The sequence below is a fragment of the Chiloscyllium punctatum genome, chromosome 1, assembly GCF_047496795.1.
Source record: "Chiloscyllium punctatum isolate Juve2018m chromosome 1, sChiPun1.3, whole genome shotgun sequence".
Taxonomy (NCBI): Eukaryota; Metazoa; Chordata; class Chondrichthyes; order Orectolobiformes; family Hemiscylliidae; genus Chiloscyllium; species Chiloscyllium punctatum.
Genome location: NC_092739.1, coordinates 48,316,862 through 48,336,521, shown reverse-complemented (window position 1 = coordinate 48,336,521; position 19,660 = coordinate 48,316,862). Strand labels below are relative to the sequence as shown.

At 40.6% G+C, this 19,660-nt stretch overlaps 1 protein-coding gene across 4 annotated transcripts in view; it reads left to right on the top strand.

The window, feature by feature from the left end:
* Nucleotides 1-246: 246 nt before the first annotated feature.
* The window catches only part of bod1l1 (biorientation of chromosomes in cell division 1-like 1), a 66,561-nt gene continuing 47,147 nt past the window's right edge, over nt 247-19,660 (top strand). For all 4 annotated transcript variants that reach the window (XR_011954512.1, XM_072555873.1, XM_072555824.1 and 1 more), the window contains exons 1-2: nt 247-408; nt 18,484-18,608. Coding sequence is in view for 3 of the 4 variants with exons in the window: in XM_072555873.1 (XP_072411974.1) it covers nt 292-408; nt 18,484-18,608 (242 nt within the window). In the remaining variant the exon portion in view is untranslated. The remainder of the gene's footprint in view (nt 409-18,483; nt 18,609-19,660) is intronic.

Below are 19,660 nucleotides of genomic sequence, written 5' to 3'. Positions count from 1 at the left end.
AGGGCGTGGGGGGGGGACTTTCTCGGGACTCTCCTTGGCGTCACTCTATTAACCGGGCGCTCTCTCCCCATCCCCTCGCCTCTCCATCGCTCTCCTGTTGTTCCTCTCAGTGTTTACTCGCGGGGGACACACTCGCGCTCCACCAGCCTCTGGGCATGCGCCGTGCCCCCGCTGAGGCTCCGGACGTGACGCCTTCCGTGTCCCATCGTGCCCCGCGGGATTGGCAGGGGGTGGGGCTGGCGGCGGGGTGGCGGAGCGCGCGGCCGCGGTTGCTGAGTGACGTCGCTCGGGATGGCGGCTCTGGCGCCGGGAGACCCGAAGCTCGTTTCCATGATTGTCAACCACCTGAAGAGCCAGGGCCTCTTCGACCAGTTCCGCCGCGACTGCCTGGCCGACGTCGACACCAAGGTCAGGCGCTGCAAGGAGCGGGGCTTTTATTTTTGATTCCGCGGCCTGGAGTCCTCGAGCTCGCTGCTCCCGGTGGCTCCGGCCTGGAACCCACCGCCACACACACACACACCCTCTCCCCGGCCCCGGCCCCGGCCCCGGCCCCGGCCCAGCTCCGGGGGGGGGAACAGACCCACAGCTGCAGCATCGAGAGCCGCTCCCGGAAACCTGCCTCTGGGTGAGCCGCCCTGGGTCACCTGCTCTGCGCCTCCAGCCCCACTCGAGTCCCCGTGGGACGGCTCACACCGGAGTTAGCGGGGCCGTGGCAGTCTTGATCAGAGCGGTGCTGGAAAGGCACAGCGTCCCGAGGAGCAGGATGCTGCCTGGCCTGCTGCGCTCTTCCAGCACCGCTCTGATCTCCAGCATCTGCAGCCCTCACTTTCGCCTGGGCTGTGGACATGTCAGTCAGTCAGTCACTGCAGGTGTTGGAGGGACCGGAGCCAGGCCGGATAGATGCTCTGGGCATCCAGATCAACTGCCATGTAACTGAATGGTGAGAGCAGACTCCAGGGGCTGAATGGGATAACTCTATCCCTAACGATGCCCCATGCCGCTCCCACTGAGTTGAGAGGGCATGATTGGCGACCAGTGTTTGGAAAAGGACGGGGTGGTGGTTGGTGGGACAGATAACGTCCAGAAGTCATCACCCAGAATTTTGGCCCCACAGTGTACAGTGTAACCAACATCGAGGGAAACAAGATGTCGATAGTAGCAAACTGTCGTCAGAAGCCTCCTAGAGAAATACGTGTTTAGGTGTTACTTGTAGGCTTGTTGTTGACTACTGCGTCGGCTCTCTCAGGGAGCATCGCACCCAAGTACCATTCCCCTGCCCTGTATCCCTGCATGTTGTTCCTTTTCAATTGCTGTATAGTTCTTGATTGGATGTATCAGTTGAGATAGTGCACAGCAGTCTGTGCCAATTGTTGCTTGAAAGGGTTTTTCCTCATCACTTTTGCTTTTTTGAATGAGTTTAAATCTGTGCCCCCTCATTTATGATCCTTTTGTAGGTGGGAACATTTTCTCACTGCTTGCTCTGCTCATACACTTGATGATTTTGAAGACTTAAGGAATAGAACTCCTATAGTATAGAAGCAGACCATTTGGCCCATTTGAGACCAAATGTCCAAGTGCATCCCATCCTGACCCACTCCCTAACCTGTCACTGCTCACTGAATTTCCCCTGGCTAATCTTCTAGCCTGCATATCCCAAGATACTACAGACAATTTAGCATGGCCAATCCACCTCAACTGCACATCTTTGGACTGAGGGAAGAAACCAGAGCACCCAGAGGAAACCCATGCAAACATAGGGAGGATGTGCAACTCCATATATTTGCCCAAGGGTAGAATTGTACCCAAGCCCCTGATACTGTGAGGCAACAGTGCTAATCACTGAGCCATCAAGCTGTCATATCAAGTCTCCTCTGTTTTCTCTTCAAGGGAAACTCCTTCAATCTGTCTTCGTGTCTGAAATTATTCTTATAAACCTTTTCCGTACTCTTTCCAATGTATTCATGGCCTTTCTAAAGCGTGGCACCCATAGCTAGACGCAATACTGCAAGTGAGGCAGAGCAAGAAATTTATTTAAGCTTCATAACATAACCTGCTTGCTTTTGTACACTATGTCCAGCAATAAAGCTCGGGATATTGTGTGCTTTATCTCGACTTATCCTACTGCCTTCAATGGCACATGCTCATATATACCCACTGTGTGTATGAACAAGAGCAAATGTCGCTGACCCTATTTAAAACCACACTCTTTTATGCCATAGCCTTAGGGCTACCATATTCTAGTGATGAGGTAAGTTCCGTGGTCTTCTATTGGGGTGCAACTGTTGCAATTGTTGCCATAAACTGAGGAAACACTTTTGAGGACTGTTTAAAGATTATAGACTTTCAATGATTTTAACTGACTTTTTTGGGTTTTCTGCACCGTTTGAACTGCCCACACTGCGCAACTTCCTCTCCAGCAATGCTGGTTTCTCCCCACTTCCAGTTAAAGCAACCCCCACCTCAACACTCCTCACATTTTTTGGGACAGTACTCACTCTTATCCATATCCTTGACTTAGAGATTGCTCGTGTTCTAATACCATTCATACTCTATCACTGCACCCCTGGCACTGCTCACTCTTCTCCTGCGCCCTCTGATTGCTCACTCACTTATTGCTGGCCCTGCCCACATGCCGAGTGTTGCCCCATCCACATGTCCAGCACTGTTTTCCCCCCAGCTTTGTGACCAGGACTTGGCTGAAATCTCCCAAACCTGCTACTTGTCAGAGCTCATCCTCCTACCCACCAGAAGTTATATAATGCTTGAATTGACCACTGCTGTGGTAGGGTTTGAACATCTATCCCCTAAACATTAGCCTAGGCCTTTAGTTTTACAACCCTTTGACATTGCTGCAATGTCACCTTCTCCCCTTTAAATTAAAACTGATATGGACCCAAATCCTCCTGTCTCTGGCTCTTTAAAGATGTGCTGTTATTTGAGAGATGCATTTGCATAGGCCTTTGCTGCACAGGTGCACCATAATTGCCCAGGAACTTTAAACTTCTGATTTGCTGACTTTCACTTTCTGGACCCTCCACCTGTGTCTTTGATTGTGGACCAAAAAGGCAGAATTACTTCAGAATTACTGCACAGACAATACCTGCCATATGCTTGTAATTGAATGTAACTCTTTGAATTGTGCCAACCCACCAGCTAAGCCAACACCTCGTACCATCCACTGACCCACCAAACACCTTATCCACTGACTTAGCACTCACTTGCTGGAAGTTCTCAACCTTGTAAAAGTACCTAAATACAGCAGCTACTGTTGTAAAGAGGAGACTTGTCTTCCCTCCTATCTCTTCCTGTGTCTGCTGATGTTCTCCAGGGATAGATACTGCCATGTTGATGCTTAAATTGGGATTGGAAGATACAGCTGGAATATTGAATGTTGGTGAATGTCACTGCAGGGAGCAGTCAGCCCTAAGATGTTCATTGGGAACAGGACTGACAGTGAGTGAGTGCTGAGATTCTACTGCCTTGTGATGGGCTTTTATCCTGGAGCTATCGATGTGAAGTGGCTGAGGAATGAGTGGTGGTCCTCAGCGTTGAATGCAATGACATGCTCCCCAACTGCGTTGAGACTTATCAGGTGATGGAGACAGTCAAACTAAGAACAGATGATTGGGAGAGATACTTCTGTCACATTTAGCATACCAGTTTCATGCAGGAGCTCGAAGTACCCTGGAAACGAATGTCACTTGGAGAAATGAAATTGGGAATGACGATCGGAGCAGCAGCCATTTCACTCACTCCTCTTGGGATCTTCATTGGAATTGGTTTCTGGAGGAAGAGACAGAGTAATCAGTCTAACAGAAATGAGCAGGTTCAGTCAGAGAGCACAGAGGCTAACAGAGACGATCAAAGATTATCAGAGACCAGAAGAGACAAATGGAGATCATCAGAGAACATCAGATATGATTAGAGTAGCAGAGGCTGGTGTTGGTCAGCATTCTTTTCCCATATTCATCTGAACCCATGACTGGCATTGATGCCAACATGGGAGTGTTTTGTGTAATAGTTCCAGCTTCTCTGTGATCTTCACGTTGAGGCTGGCCCCCCTCCTTGTCCAGAACTGGGTCCAGTTTCATTTGCTAACTTTAAAGATTAATAGTAGTAGTGGAATTGTCCATAAAAAGGAATAGAATAAATAAGATGCACAGAGCCTGTCTCTCATTCAAAAAAAAAGTCACAGAAATCTTTATGTACAGCATCGATGTTTCCAAGACCTTGGTCTGTATTTGTGTGCCAAGAATAAATTGAAAAATTAGCATGTAGAGTTAAGGATAACTATAAGTTAGAGGATCTGAGCATGAGGTATTACTTTGAGAATGAGTTGTTAGCCTTGATAAATAGTTTACTGCTGCAATCTTTATCCTAACTAAGTTTAATCCATTATATGTAACCAAATCTATGCTAAGGTGGAAATGGGTGCAATTGCCACTAGATGGAGTCTGTATGCAAGTAAAAAATACTTTGTTCTTGGTTTGATTTGGCTATTCACACTCCTTGAACCGCTGCAGTGCATCGAATGGAGGGGAATGTGCAGTGCTGTTAAATAAGGAGTTCCAGAATTTTAACCCATTGGAAATGAAGGAATATAGATATGGTTCCAAGTCTGGATGATGAGCAAGATGATGGAGGAGAATTTGCACATGGTAGTGTTCCCGTGCATCTACTGTAATTATCCTTCCAGGTAGTAGAAGCTGCAAGTTTGAAAGATGTTCTCTAAGGAGCCTTGATGAAATGTTGCAGTGCATCTTTTTAGATGATATACACAGTTAACACTTGATCAATAGTGGAGGGAGTGAATGATTGTGGATAGGATACCAATCATGTGGATTGCCTCATCCTTAATGATATCAAACTTTTTGAGTGTTTTTGGAGTTGCACCCACCCATGGAAGTGGGAAGTATTCCACCACACTCCTGACTTGTGCCATAATGGTGCAGGTAGGCACGGGGAGATGGGAGGTGAAATCCTCACTGCAGAATTCTGAATTTTGAATTGCTCTTGTAGTCAATGACCTTGTATGATTGTTCCAGTTCAGTTTCTGATAAGTGGTAACCTCAGAAGATTAATAGTGAGGATTCAGCAATAGTAATGCCATTGAATGTCAAGGAGTCTTGATTGGATAGTCCCATGTTGAAGTTGGAAATTGCTTGATACTATTTGCTATTTAGAAACCCAATTGTGAACAGTGTCCAGATTTTGTTGCATTTAGGTACAAATCGCTACAGTATTTGAAGAATCACAAATTATGCAATCTTCAGTGAGTAACCCACTTCTGACCTCATGATGAAGGGGAGTTCAATGAGGAAGCACTTGAAGGTGGTTAAGTCTAGGATGCAAAGATGTCCTGAGTCTGGAATGATTTATGTCCAAAAACCACAACCATCTTAATGTAGAAACTAAGAGCAGAAGTAGGCCACTCTGCCCTCAGAGCCTGCTCTGCCATTAATATGATCATGGCTGATTTTGTATCTCAGTGTCATATTCCTGCTGTTTCTGCATACTCCTGCATGCCTTTAATACCAAAAAATTATCATTTTTTTCTTGAATATATTGTGATCAGGCCTCCACAGCTTCCTGTAATAATGAATTCCATAGTTTAATCACTCTGAGTGAAGGAATGTTTTTTTCATTGCAGTCCTAATTGGCCTCTCCCCATATCCTAAGACTAGCCCCTCGTTCTAGATTCTACAGTCAATTAAAGCATCCTTCCTGCATCTAGTCTATCAAGCCCTATCAGAATTGTATACATTTCCATCAGATTCCCCCCCCCGCCCCAGTCTTCTAAACTCTAGTGAGTGCAGGCTCAGTCAGTAGACAGTCCTGCCATTCCTGATATCAGCTTAGTGAATCTTTGCACTCTCTCCACGGCAAATGCATCCTTTCTTATGAAGGGAGACCAAAATTGCACAGAACTCCAAATGCAATCTAACAAGGCCCTGTATAACTGCAATGAGACATCCCCATGTCTGAACTTGCATTCTCCTGCAATGAAGGATAACACATCATTTTCCCACCTAACTGTTTAATTGACTGGGTACAAGGACAAACAGATTCCTTTACAGAGGAACCTCGATTATCCGGCTTTCAATTAATCGAATTTTGGATTATCCGAACAAGGTAGCAAGGTCCCGATGTTTGGCCAACTATGTTATCTGTCATTCGATTAATCCAAGTCCTTCAGATAATCAAGGTTCCTCTGTGTACAGCCACGTGTCCCAATATATCACCATTTCAGCAATATTTTACATCCTCCTCACAATTCTCAATCATACCTAGTTTTTTTTATTGTCAGCAAACATTAAAATATTACATTTGGTTCCGACATCATTTATTTATAAAGTCGGGTCCAAGTACTGATCCCTGAGGTAAAGCACTAGTCACCACTTACTTGGAAGACAATCCATTTATTTTCACGCACAAAAACAGAAATTGCTGGAAAACTCCAGATCTGGCAGCAACTGTGGAAAGAAATCAGAGTTATGTTTCTGGTCCAGTGACCATTCCTCAGAACTGATGTTTATTCTCATTCTGTTTCTAGTATGTCAACCAATTCTTACTCTGTGCCAGTTTTTTTTAAACTCCACTTCCATGTGCTTTCATTTTGCCCACTAACCTCTTATGTGAGATCATATCTAAAGCTGTCTTGAAATCTAAATATAAGGTTCGTCCTTATCTATTCAATCAGTTACATCCTCAAAAGATAGCTAAGCATGATTTCCTTTCATAAACCTTTACTGACTTTGTCACATTCCACTGACACTTTCCAAGTGTTCCATTATCACATTTGTAATAGATTGTAGAATTTTCCCCATTTCTGATTTTAGGCTACTTGGTTGACAGTTCTTTGTTTTCTCTCTCCCTCTTTTTTAAAAGTAGGGGTTACATATGCTGCCAATTGTAGAAACTGTTTCAGAGTACAATGAAATTTAGAAAATGAAGACAGGAAATTGTCAGCGTTTAATCTCATTAATTTCTGCAGCTAACTTCTCATTAGACCCTTTATTTCTCAACATTTCTGGGAAATTATTTGTGTTCTCTTTTGTGAAGACAGAACCCAAGGTATGTGTTCAATTCTTCTGACATTCCTTTATTCTCCATTATAATTTCTCCATTTCTGCATTTGTCTTCACTAAGCTATCTTTCTTCACATATTTACTGAAGTTTTTACCGCTTTTATCTTTGCACAATTGTGCTCTCATACTCTATTCCTTCCCCATGATCAATCTTTTTGTCCGGCTTTGCTGAATTCTGAATTAGTTCTTAAGCTGGCATTTTTATGTGTCTTCTCTTTGGATCTCAAAGTGCCCCTCATTTCTTTTGTAAGCCATGGTTGTGTCCTTTCCTGTTTTAATTTTGCAGCAGATAAGAATGAATAATTGCATGCATTCCTTAAATATTAACCATCGCCAACCCTTAGTAAGGTTCCACAACAGCTCAATGGCTACACATGTCTCATATCTTTGTAGTTCCCTTTTTTTAGATTCAGGACTCTAATTTTAATTATAACTTCTTCATTCTCTACCTTAGTGCATAATTCTAATATCTTCTGGTTGCTCTTGCCCAGTGGATTCCACACAATAAGATTATTAAATAATACTTTATTGCACAATACCTGGTCGAGGGTGGCCTGCTTACTTCTTCTTTCCTTAACATATTGTACAAAACACCATCATGTGTACAAAGGAAATGCTTCTCCGCAGTACTATGTTAATTTGGTTTGTTCAGTCTATGTGCAGAATAAAATATCCATGATTACAATTGTACCTTTATTTCATGGATCTCTAATCTCCTTTTTAATGCCTTCCCTTAAATCTATTTGTGGCCTATTGACAATAATCACCAACATTTCTGCCCTTGAAGTTTCTTCTGTTCACCCATACAAATTCTACATCATGATTTTCTGAGCAAACTCATCCTTGATTAACAATTCTATACCACCTACTTTCCCTATTTTCTGCCCATCCTAAATATTGAATATCTTTGGATGTTCAGTTCCCATCCTTGGACACCCTTCAGCTATATCTGTATAATTGCAACCTTGTCAAAACCATATATATCTATCTGCACTGTTGATTCATCTACTTTTTGTGAAAGTTTCTCACATTGAAACACAATGCTTTTCAGGCTTGTCTTTTTAACCTTGTTAATCATCTTAGCTTTGTTTTGAACTATGATCTCAATTGTTACCCACCTATTTTGTGTCCCTTACACTTTTGCTTCTTGCTTTTCTCTTTTGTTTCTATCTTGTCCGCAGTTCTACGTATTCCTACTCAGTTCCTATCTCATCCCCCAGTAGGACTAGCAAACAGTCCCAGAGGGCATTTGTCCCAGAGCAACCCATCCTGTTTGTACTGGAACAAAAACAAATTGCTGGAGAAATTCATCAGGTTTGGCAGTATCTATGGAGAAAAAGCAGAGTCAACATTTTGTGACAAGTGACCCTTCTGCAGTTTTCTTACAATTTCTGTTTTTCTTTCAGATTGCCAGCATCCTCAGTTCTTTGTATTTTGTTTACGGCTTGTACTGGTCCCGTCTTTCCGGATCTGGGTCCCAATGTCCCATGAATCTGAATTCCTCTCCATGCACCATGTCTTCAATCCCTGATTCATCTGAAATGTTATTTCTGCATTTACTAGCACATACACTACTACCTTTGAGGTCCTACTTTTTAAATTTATTTTAAATCTTTTTTTAAACTTATTTTTGCTTGCACAGCCATTCACCATCCCGGTTGAAAGTTTGCTCGCTGAGCTGGAAGATTTGTTTTCAGACATTGCATCACTATGCTAGTTAACATCTTCAGTGAGCCTCAAGTGAAGCGCTGGTATTCTGTCCCGCTTTCTGTTTGTGTCTTGGTCTGTTAAGGTGGGTGATATCATTTCCAGTTCTTTTTCTCAGAGGTTGGTAAATGGAGTCCAAACTGATGTTTTATTGATGGAGTTCTGGTTTGAATTCCAGGTGTGTGTCTTTATTTAGCCTGTCCTCAGATGGATATGTTGTCCCAGTCGAAGTAGTATCCCTCTTTGTCTGTATGTAAGGATACTAGTGATAGCGGGTCATGTCTTTGGGTGGCTAGTTGGTGTTTGTGCTTCCTGGTTTTTCTGCCTGTCTGTCTGATATAATGTTTGTTACCGTTCTTGCAGGGTATTTTGTAAATGACGTTCGTTTTGCTGGTTGTTGGTACTGGGCCTTTTAGGTTCATCAGTAGCTGTTTCAGTGTGTCGGTAGGTTTATGAGCACCCATGATGCCAAGGAGTCGGAGTAAGTCTGGAAGTCATCTCCAAGATGTCTTTGTATGGTAGGGTGGCTAGGGTTTCTGGGCATGTTGTGTCTACTTGTTTGGGTTTATTGTTTAAGAATCAGCGGAATGTGTTTATCGCATACCCGTTGTTCTTGAATTCGCTGTGTAAGTATTTTCTTCAGCTTTCAGTTCCTGCAGCCTGTTGTGGTCAGTTTAAATAATGTCATGATGCAGCTCAGTTTGTGGGTGTTGGGATGATTGCTTCTGTAGTTAAATATCTGGTTTGTGTGTGTCGCTTTCCTGTCGACGCTGGACTGCAGTTCTCCATTAACTGCTTGTTCCACTGTGGCATCTAGGAAGCGGAGTCTGTCGTTGTTCTCCTCTTCTCTTCTGTGAAATTTACGCTAGGAAGAATGTAGGTTTCCTCTAACTTGTTCCATTTTGTGATAACAAAGGTGTCATCCACGTAGTGGACCCGAAGTTTGGGTTGGATTGTGGGGATGGCTATTCATTAGAGTCTCTGCATTATTCACCATCCCATTAATAATGCCAGAGCTTCCCTGAGACATCCTTGATCTTGGCACCAGGAGGCAGTATACCATCCTGAAGACTCTTCAGAAACAATTATCTATTCCCCTTATTAATGAATCCCCTATCACTATAGTCCTGCCAGTCGTCTTTCTCCCCTCTGTTATGGCAAAGCCACCCATGGTGGCATGGCCGTGTCTCTTGTTGGTATCCCCTCCCACGGTATCAGTGTATCACAAATGCAGCTAGGTTTCCATGATGTCCCTTTGCTCAGTCCCTTGAAAGAATACTAGCAACTAGGGACCTATTTCATTCCAAACATTTCCACTACCAACCAAAGTGCTGACCTTATTTTGCTTAAACATTGTGCTAAGTGTACTTCCAGTAAGCAGAGCATTTTTCCTGAATTCCCATTGACTACAGTTTTGTTAGGGGTCATCTACCCTCTCAAGAACCTTCCCTTCCTCTCTTCGACTTCAGCTCTTTTGCCTGATATTGGGGGGCCTCTGAAGAAGGCTGAATTGGGTCATCAAGTTAGCACTTCTGGTAGAGGATGCCTACCCTTGGCTCTTAGACTGATGTATTGGGCTCCTCGCCACTGAGAATGGGGATGTCTGTGAGATCTCCTTCACCTTGCTTTGATTAATTGTCCATTGCCATTCATGAATAGATGTGGCTATCCTGCAGTAATTGTATCAAATCCATTGGTTGTAGAATTGCTTAATTCTCATTTCAACACTGCTTGGCATGCAAGTTGTCCTGTGTTGTGCCCTCACCAGGTTGACACTTTATGTATGTCTGCTGCTATTCTTGACATGCTATCCTGCACTTTTCCTTGAAATTGATCATAGTTGACCTGGTAGTAGTGGTACTGTGAAGGGTATGTCAATCCATGACTGGTTGAATACAGTTCTGTTGATGCCAAGGTTTACATGCTAGTTCTGTCTGAGGTCTATGCCATTCAGTATGTTAGTGTGACGTGATGAGTAGATTCCATGTCATGATGGTACGTCATGTCCACAAGGACTTTGTGGTTGTCATTCTCATCAATAATACATGGACAATGGATCTGTACAGGTAGATCATGAAGGACAAGATTAAGAACATTTTTCCTCTTGTTGGTTCCCTCACCTGCTGCAAATCCATTTCAACAGTTTAGTTCTATAGGTCTCATTCAGCACCGTCAGCAGTAGCACTACCAAACCAGGTCTTATTGATAGAAATTGAAGTCAGCTGCCAAGAGAAATTCTGTTCCCTGCCTGTCTTGCTGTTTCTTTCAAGTAGTGTTCAATGTGGAGGAATACTGATTCAACTGCTGAAATGGTGCCTTTGTCAATGCTGGGTCGTTCTTTCATTCCTCTTATCTATATGTGAATTTTATAATAGTTTGAGAGCTGTTAAAAATAACATTGTTGTTGATCTGGATTCACACATAGACCAGATCAGTTGAGGATGACAGTGTTTCTTTCATTTACTTAAACATGTTGGTTTTTACAGCAGTTGAAAAATGTAGTGCTGGAAAAACCCAGCAGGCCAGGCAGCATCCGAGGAGCAGGAGAATCGACATTTCAGGCATAAGCCCTTCTTCTTATGCCGGAAACGTCGATTCTCCTGCTTCTCGGATGCTGCCTGGCTTGCTGTGTTTTTCCAGCCCCACATTTTTCAACTCTGGTCTCCAGCATCTGCAGTCCTCACTCTCTCTGGGTTTTTACAGCAGTTGAATGTTTCCATGGAAAAAATTAGACATGCGTTTAATTCCAGACTTAATAATTTAAATCAAATTTCCCCATCTGCTGTGGTGGAATTTTAACCTATTACCTCAGAGCATTAGCCAGTCTTTTTGAGTTACTTGACAAGTGGCAATACCAGTAGTCACTGCCTTCGCACCCATGAGTATATAGGATGGGAAGTGGCCAAAAGCTTCATTAAAGAGGTTATTAAAGAGGAGAAGAAATAATGATGGAATTGTTCAGGAAGTGAATTTCAGATCTTGGGCTTCAGCAGCTGGAACTGTGGCCCCAATAATGAATGTTTGAAATTGGGATTGTGCAAGAGACCAGAATTAGAATGTAACATTCTGATTTGTAGAATTGTTGGTGGTTAAAAGATATAAGGAGGGATTAAAAACTTGGAGCGATTTTAAAAACAAGGGTGAGAATTTTGAAACAGATATTGCTTAGCTAAGAACCCATGTAAGCTAGTGAGACAGAAATGATGAGTGGTAGTTAGGATATCTGTACCAGAAGCAGCGTTGTGAGAACAGGTTATTGGAATCACTGCTCACGATTGTCTGCAAATGCATTAGAGTTGCAACATCTTTTAAATGGTTGATTGCACAGGCAATGGCTAGAATTAGCCTTTCCTGGTGAGTTTAGTTCACATCTGGCACACAAGTACATAAATACATGCAGATTGTTACACAGGCAACAAAATACTTCTGTGAATTGGTGCACCTCAGAAAACAGCTTTTATATAATGACATTTAACTGCACATCATGTCTTCCAAAGTTACTGTACCATTGATACATGAACAGTAGTTAGACTTATTGTCTTGACAGGAAAATCTGGCTGAATATTTCTACATCTGAAAGTAACACATTGAAACAAGACATATCATGCCGAAGAGGCTTGTACCAATCTCACATAATACTAGTATCGTAACCCCATACTGCATTGCTGTTTTGAGTACTAAATCTTCACCAGCATTGTGCACTGAGAATTCCTTTCTGTGTTGAATATTTTTGGAGTGATAGTGCACACAGTTGATATTTTGGCAATAATCTTAATCCAAATATGTGCAAAGTGGAGTTGTTTTATTGGTGGTGTCACTTTTCCTGTTTGTGTCAAATATGAAGGTTTAGTTATTTTTATGTAGCTAAGTCATTCTCTGCTTAAAATTCAGAGAAATTAACAATCCATAGATTTTTGTGCAGATGGGCTAGCATAGGGAAAATATTAAAGGAAATAGTATTTTTGTTTTCCTGCTCTTCAGATAAAAGTTTTAATGATAAAAGTCTTGCAAAATTATCAAGTAAATAACTTCAAACGTTTTATAATATTAAGGCATACAAGTTACAGCAAACTTTCTGAAAATGGCACCAATGGAATAGTGTACCGTTAGTGGCACCAGTGTACCATTTGATCAAATATTCCAGTTGATCAAGAGATCCACATAATCAATGTAAACGTGCACGCTAAGTAATAGGAACTCAATGCAGGGTGTACACACATCACTGCAATACTTTATTAACAGCATAAATCATTTAAATAATAATGCAACCTTCCCTTAAATAAAAATTGCTGACAGAGAGCCTTCTCACAAGCACCCTCAACTGACTATTCAGACATTGCGGACATCGCAATAATACAGTAAACTTGCGTTATTTAAAGTGTATAACTTTGGTCAGTTTATAGAGAGTGCTGGTTAAAAGTAAGTTTGCTGTACTATACATATAATTACATAAAATAATAATGAGTCTATTGGTGCATTTTTGAAAACCCAGGGATGTAACATTGCCTGATTTTTGCATTACCTCTTGAAAGATATTTGTCAGGTTAGTTTATCATGATTTAAGTTTTTGATATGACTGTTGTTTGCTGAGTCTGATTGCCCTTTCACTACTATTATCATCTTTATCACAAAATAGCTTTTTCGTGTGTAGTTTCCAGAATTGTTCTATCTCTATTTCACATATGGGGACAGTATTTGCTATTTGCCAGTCCTAAGTGCATATGAAGTGGAAGTGGAGTGGGCCATTTCACCTGATGAGCCTGCTATACGTTCACTAAATTCATGGCTTCAGTTCTACTTTCCTGTCTAGTCCTGATAATTTTTGTAAATCAAAAAGTAATCTAACCCAGTTTTTAGTATATTCAGTGGCCCAGCCTCAACTGCTTGCTGTATAGAGAGTTTCAAAGATTAATGCCTTTTAAGAGAAGAAATTTTTCTTCCATCCTGTCCTGAATGAATACTTTATTCTGAAACCCATTTTCCCCTAATTCTAGATTACAAAAGGAAACATTTAGCATTTATCCTTTCAAACCCCTTAATCTCTTGTGTTTCAGTAAGATAACCTTTAATTTTTCTAAATTTCACTGAGTATAGGCCTAACCTATTCAACCTTTCCTATTCCCTCTTCATGTTAGTGTATCGTCCCTCTAACATTGAGTTGTTTATTTTGTGGAGTAACGTCTTATGTTTTTGCTATGTTAAATGTGTTTTGGGTGTTGTTTACTGCATCTAATCTTTCTCTGTTAATCTATTTTAAATCTTCAAAGAATTCTAACTAGTTTGTCAAACTCCACTTCCATTTCATGAAAATATGTTGGGTCTGCTTGATTGTATTATGATTTTCTAAATACTGCATAATCCTACATCCCTAATGATTCCAACATTTCCTAATGTCAAATATCAGTAAAGCCAACTTTTCAATTCTGTCTCCCTCCTTCAATAATGATGCTGCACTTGCTGTTTCCCAGTCCACTGACGTCTCCAGAAACATGGGAATTTAGAAGATTATAACCAGTGCATCTCTGCAGTCACTTCTTTTAAGGTTCTTGGAAGCAGGCCATCAGGCCTGGGGTGGAGTGGGGTGGGGTTGGGCCTTGTCAGCCTTTAGTTGATTTGGTTTCTTAGTGCATTTCTTATAATAGTCTTTTTTTTTGTTTTTGGCCTGAATGTCAGTAGATCAAGGGTAAGAGAGTTTAATCCTTACGTGGAAACTAATTTTATTTCTGGAGAGCAATTACCTGATGTCTACAATTCAGTTTCTAAAGTTTTCGATCTTAAGCAGGCTTTTAATAACTGGCTGAACAGTTTGTTTAGTTAAAGAAATGGTTGAAAATTCTTTCTCTAACTGGGTGAGATGGAATTTTTATGCTGGCAGCATACAAAACAAGTGGTAGAGCCCTTACCTATGGGTTGGAAGGCCAGGTTCAATTCCCACATCAGAACGTTGTGGCCTCAATTGTGTCATAACACATCCAAATGGGTTGATTATTAAGATTTCTTTTGAAAAAAACCCTAAATTGGTTGTCAGCATAACTCTTCAAACACTCAGAATTAACCCACAACTGTTGTCTAGTTGCAGAATCAGATCAATCCGCGGACACTGTGATACAAGTTTTGTAATCACGGGTCAGTTGCGCATGGTCATACTTTGCTTGTTGAGAACAACTGAAGAGAGATGCTGTTTGATATGATCTGCCTTTGGGACTGACGTATCACTGAAACTGAGATACAGCATTATTGATTTGTGTTGCACTGGATTTAGGTTCTTCATGGCAGTACCTCTACCAATCAGAGCCCTTTTGCCAAATGGTGCACTCTCTTTCTTTTATAATATAAATGTTGGTTTTCCGCGGTACTTTTGTGAATTGTCTTGATTGAGTGCAAAACAAATACCTTTGATAAGATGTATTTTTTCAGCTGTACTCAGTTATATAATTCGAGAAAATGATTAAGTAGATAATTAGAATGCATTAGGGATAGCCGGATGGGTGATGTGTCACAGTTGCAACCTATGTGAGCTCCTAGACGACGGTTTGATCAAGGGTGGTAACTGTTTCATATTGAAAGAGCTTCAGCTCAGAGTTTAAGTTGGAAGCTGAACTATGAACTCAGTAACTTGTCATGGTAGGAGAATGTTATTGGAGTTAATTGAACCAAGAAACAGTCACATGTCTTAGAATCAAACCTTCTGATTTGGTAAACTTTCAGAGAGACAGCATTACTGTGAGTGAGGCAGATAACAGGACCAGAGTGTGGTTTCCAATTCATGGGATACTGGCAGGACTCTGAAAGTAGGATATGTGTTATTTGTACATTGTTCACCTGAACAATACCGGGGCTGCTGTTTTGACAAGCCACGTAATCAGTGAAGTAAAGGCAAATCCGTGGTTGCAAATGGGTTCTTTCTGAAGTTTATCTCAAGTCGATTTTCTACATGAGATGGAATACAGTGTAGGGCAATATAAAGTGGCTGAAAATGTGTTGCTGGAAAAGCGCAGCAGGCCAGGCAGCATCCAAGGAGCAGGAGAATAGACGTTTCGGGCATGAGCCCTTCTTCAGGAATGTAAAGTGGCTGTTCATTATCTTCGTATGTCAGGTCTTTAAAGTTGCACACTTGGATGGGTTCACATTCATAAGTCCAAGTGTTTGTAAGTCAGGGACCCTTGTATAGAGGATTTTAAGTTAAACAATGAGGCCAAACGATCAGATTTTGTGGTATATTAAAGAGCGTAGATGAGACAAAAGGGAAAGGATTTAACATGAAAAGTGACAACTGGAAGATAGAAAGTATAAATCTAAAAGTAAACCATAGGTAAAGCTAGAGATTGCTGAAAGCATAAAGGGTTAGTACTAAATACTCTGTATCTGAACGCACCAAGCATTCGAAACAAAACATGCACTGGGAGTATAAATAGGAATATGTATGATTTGGTAGCAATAACAGACACTTGACTGCAGGGTGACATGGATGACCTTGAAGGTTGAATATTGAAGAAGACAGGAACTTAGGAAAAGGAGCAGTGGCTAATGATAGTATCAGCCAAATATTCAGGAAACCAGGAAGTGAAAACAGTTTGGGTAGAAATGAGAAATGATAAAGGCAAGGAGTCACTTGCGTGACCACATGGCCCTATCAGTAATCACACATTAGAGTGGAGCATAAAGGAAGAAATAAGGAAGATTAACAGAAAGAATGGTGATAAGCATGAGATCTTTCTTAGATCTACATGTACAGAACAACCTTAGTTATCCGAACATCGATTATCTGAATTTTGGATTATCCAAACAAGATCTTAAGGCCCAATAAATGCTTCCTTTGTTTACGATCAGATCAGTTATCTGAATAATCAGTTATCCAAACAAAATACACCCCGTCCATCTCGTTTGGATAATCGAGGTTGATCTGTAGTCATAATCTTCATTTCTGGAAAAGTCAGATAAGCCAGGGTGCCTAAATGAGTTTAGCAAATGTTTTTGTGATAGTTTTCTTTGGAACACTATATTCTGGAGTTAACCTGAATAATCTACGCTAAACTTGGTTATTGTGTAACAGGAGAGGATTAATTAATGATCTGAAAGTGAGGATGCCCCTCTGTGGCCTAATGTGATGGAATTTTATTTTCAGTTTGAGGGAAATTTGAGAGGGTGCGAGGCTGTCGTTTTAAAGACGTAATAAAGGAAATTATGTGGGCACAAAAGTAGACCAGGCTATACTGAATGTGAAATTATGTTAAAGATAGATAAGTAGAAATGTATTACCAGACTGTTAAGGAGTTGTCGCCAAATAGACAAAGGTGTATTTCAAAGAAAATGAGAAATTTCAGGGAATGGGGTCACTGTGTAAAAATAAGGGACACTTATTTAAAACTGAGTTGAGGCAAAATTTTTACTCTCAAGGGTCATGACTCATTTGAAATCTTTTCCTGAAAAAGTAATGAAATCAACCTGAATATTTTGAAAGCAGAAGTGTATAGCTAATTAGTCAGCAAGAGGTGAATGGTTAGAAGATGGGCAGGATTTGAGGTTATAATCAGATCAGGACCAAACAAGGGTAAACACAGGAAGAATCCTCTTGATTATTAGGGAGACCAGAACCAAGGGTTATAAGGACAGAAGGGAGAGCATTTAGACTGAGATGAGGAATTTCCTCACTCAGAATGGCGAGCCTGTGCAATTCTGTTTGAAGCCAAAGCATTGAATGTTTTCAAGAAGGTGTTGGATACAATTCTTGGGATTAAAGGAGTCAAATGTTACGAGTAGAAACTAGGACCAGGGTTCAGTGTTGGATAATCATTCACGATCATACTGAATGGCTTAAAAGGCCAAATGGCTTACTTTTGCTCCTATTTTTAATGACAGTATGTTTCCATTCTTCCTGAGATGCTTTTATATACCTTGTATTGTGAAAACCCGTACAAAAGATTTGTTTGTGTCTGCCTTGTTTCCCATTATTAGTTCTTGCGTTTCATCCTCTAAAGAGCCTATATTTACTTAACAGTTCTCTTCCTTATATATTTGTAGAAGCTCTTTTGTGTGTACTTTTGCTCATATTCTCATTTTGATTTCCCTTTTTTACGTCATTCTTTACAACTTTTAAATTTTCCAAACTTCTGTCTTATTCTTCATAGTTATAGCCCCCTTTTCTGTGAGACTGTTATTTGGTTGCACCTACTGCACTGCCCCTGTTGTTCCTAAATGTGTTGTGTCTGCCATTATTGCTTGCCAAACCTGCCCTTTTTGTAACCACGTTTCTGCAATTCTTTCTATGTCATGGTCCTCTTTACAAAGCACTTCATTTATCATTTTTTTTGTGGCTACTATGCACATTGCTGTATCAATGGTATAATTTTTAAAAATAATTTTCAGCTTTTCATTTTTATGTTCTTTTACACTTCATAATGTTATTTGATTTCTGGCCATTTGTGTTATTTTTATTCCTTCCTTTAGTCTGTCCTTGAGTATCCTTTTATGGTTTTTTTTGTCAGTTTCTGTTATTTTAGGCAATCATTATATTTCTGTCTTTCTGTGCTTTCTACCCCGTCTCCCTCCTCCTATGACTATAACTTCAACTTATTTGATCTATTTCAACGTTGTCTTGCATTGTTTTAAAGTCTGTTCTACTGTTGCTCTCTAAGGCAAACCGAAAGGCATGTATGCAATGTAGTAAGTTGTTTTTCTTTGTTTTTAGCCTGCATATCAGAATTTACGGCAGCGAGTGGATAACTTTGTGTCCAACCATCTTGCAAGCCACACGTGGAGCCCTCATCTGAACAAGAATCAGCTAAGGAACAGTCTTAGACAGATGGTCCTACAGTAGGTGTCAGAATACAGAAAATATTCTTTTATTACACGTTATAAAAATAATGATTGTATAGGATTAGGATTTACTTGAAGTTCTGTTAACATGCCCTTGGATTTTCTTGTGGAAAGTTTGCACTTAGGAACATGTTGAGAAGTTGTTGAAATGCTTCAAGAAAAACTCAGAAGAGAAAATCGACATGAAAAGTGATATACATGACAGGCACAAGCTAGGCTTACTTGAATGTTATAGCACAGAATAGTTAATGTTAAAAGTACCATCTTTCAGATGAGATGTTAAATTGAAGCTTATATGCATCACCAAATAATAGACCACATGTACTACTGAAAATAAGTGTTTTCATGTTGCTCTGGCCAATACGTCTTCCTCTTCTACGCTACTTGTGGCTTTAGCTGTTTGTTGGACTTTATGTAGTCATTGGTTTGTTTTGAAGCATCTTTGGCACATTCTCTGAAATATATTACAATGGCACGTTAGTGATTTTTTTTGCTTTTGAAATGTTAGTTGATGTAAAATGTGTGGCTTTTAAGGTGAGAGATGAAACAAGATGAGGAAAGTTTACAGAAACACTTAAAATGGTAGTAATTATACAGCTGGAAGTTCTACCACTGCAAATGGAAGAGGGTACAGTGAAAGCATTATGTCAAAGTAGATTTTAGTTAGCAAGTATTTTGAATTTAGTACATCAAAGCACAGGACCAATGGAGGTTTGAGGATGGAGTGTTTGGTGAATGAAAATTAATGCAAAATACAATTTACATGATGGAGATTTAAGTGAGTTAGGTTTTGACTGAAGATCTTCAGAGGCAAATGTAGTCAACCTGATGTTTTTGTCATCATTAACTTTTTTGAACATGATTTTAAAAGGGAATCCATTAGTCATCTTAAATTAGCATCAAACATTTTAAAAAAAAAACTTAATGGCCTTTTCCCAATCCCCTTTCATTTAAATTCTCCTTCAACGTCCTTTGGCTTTTCTTACTATCTCTGAATTTGTGGTCTAAATCTTCCAGAAGACCATCTTTTCCCTTTAACCATTTATTCT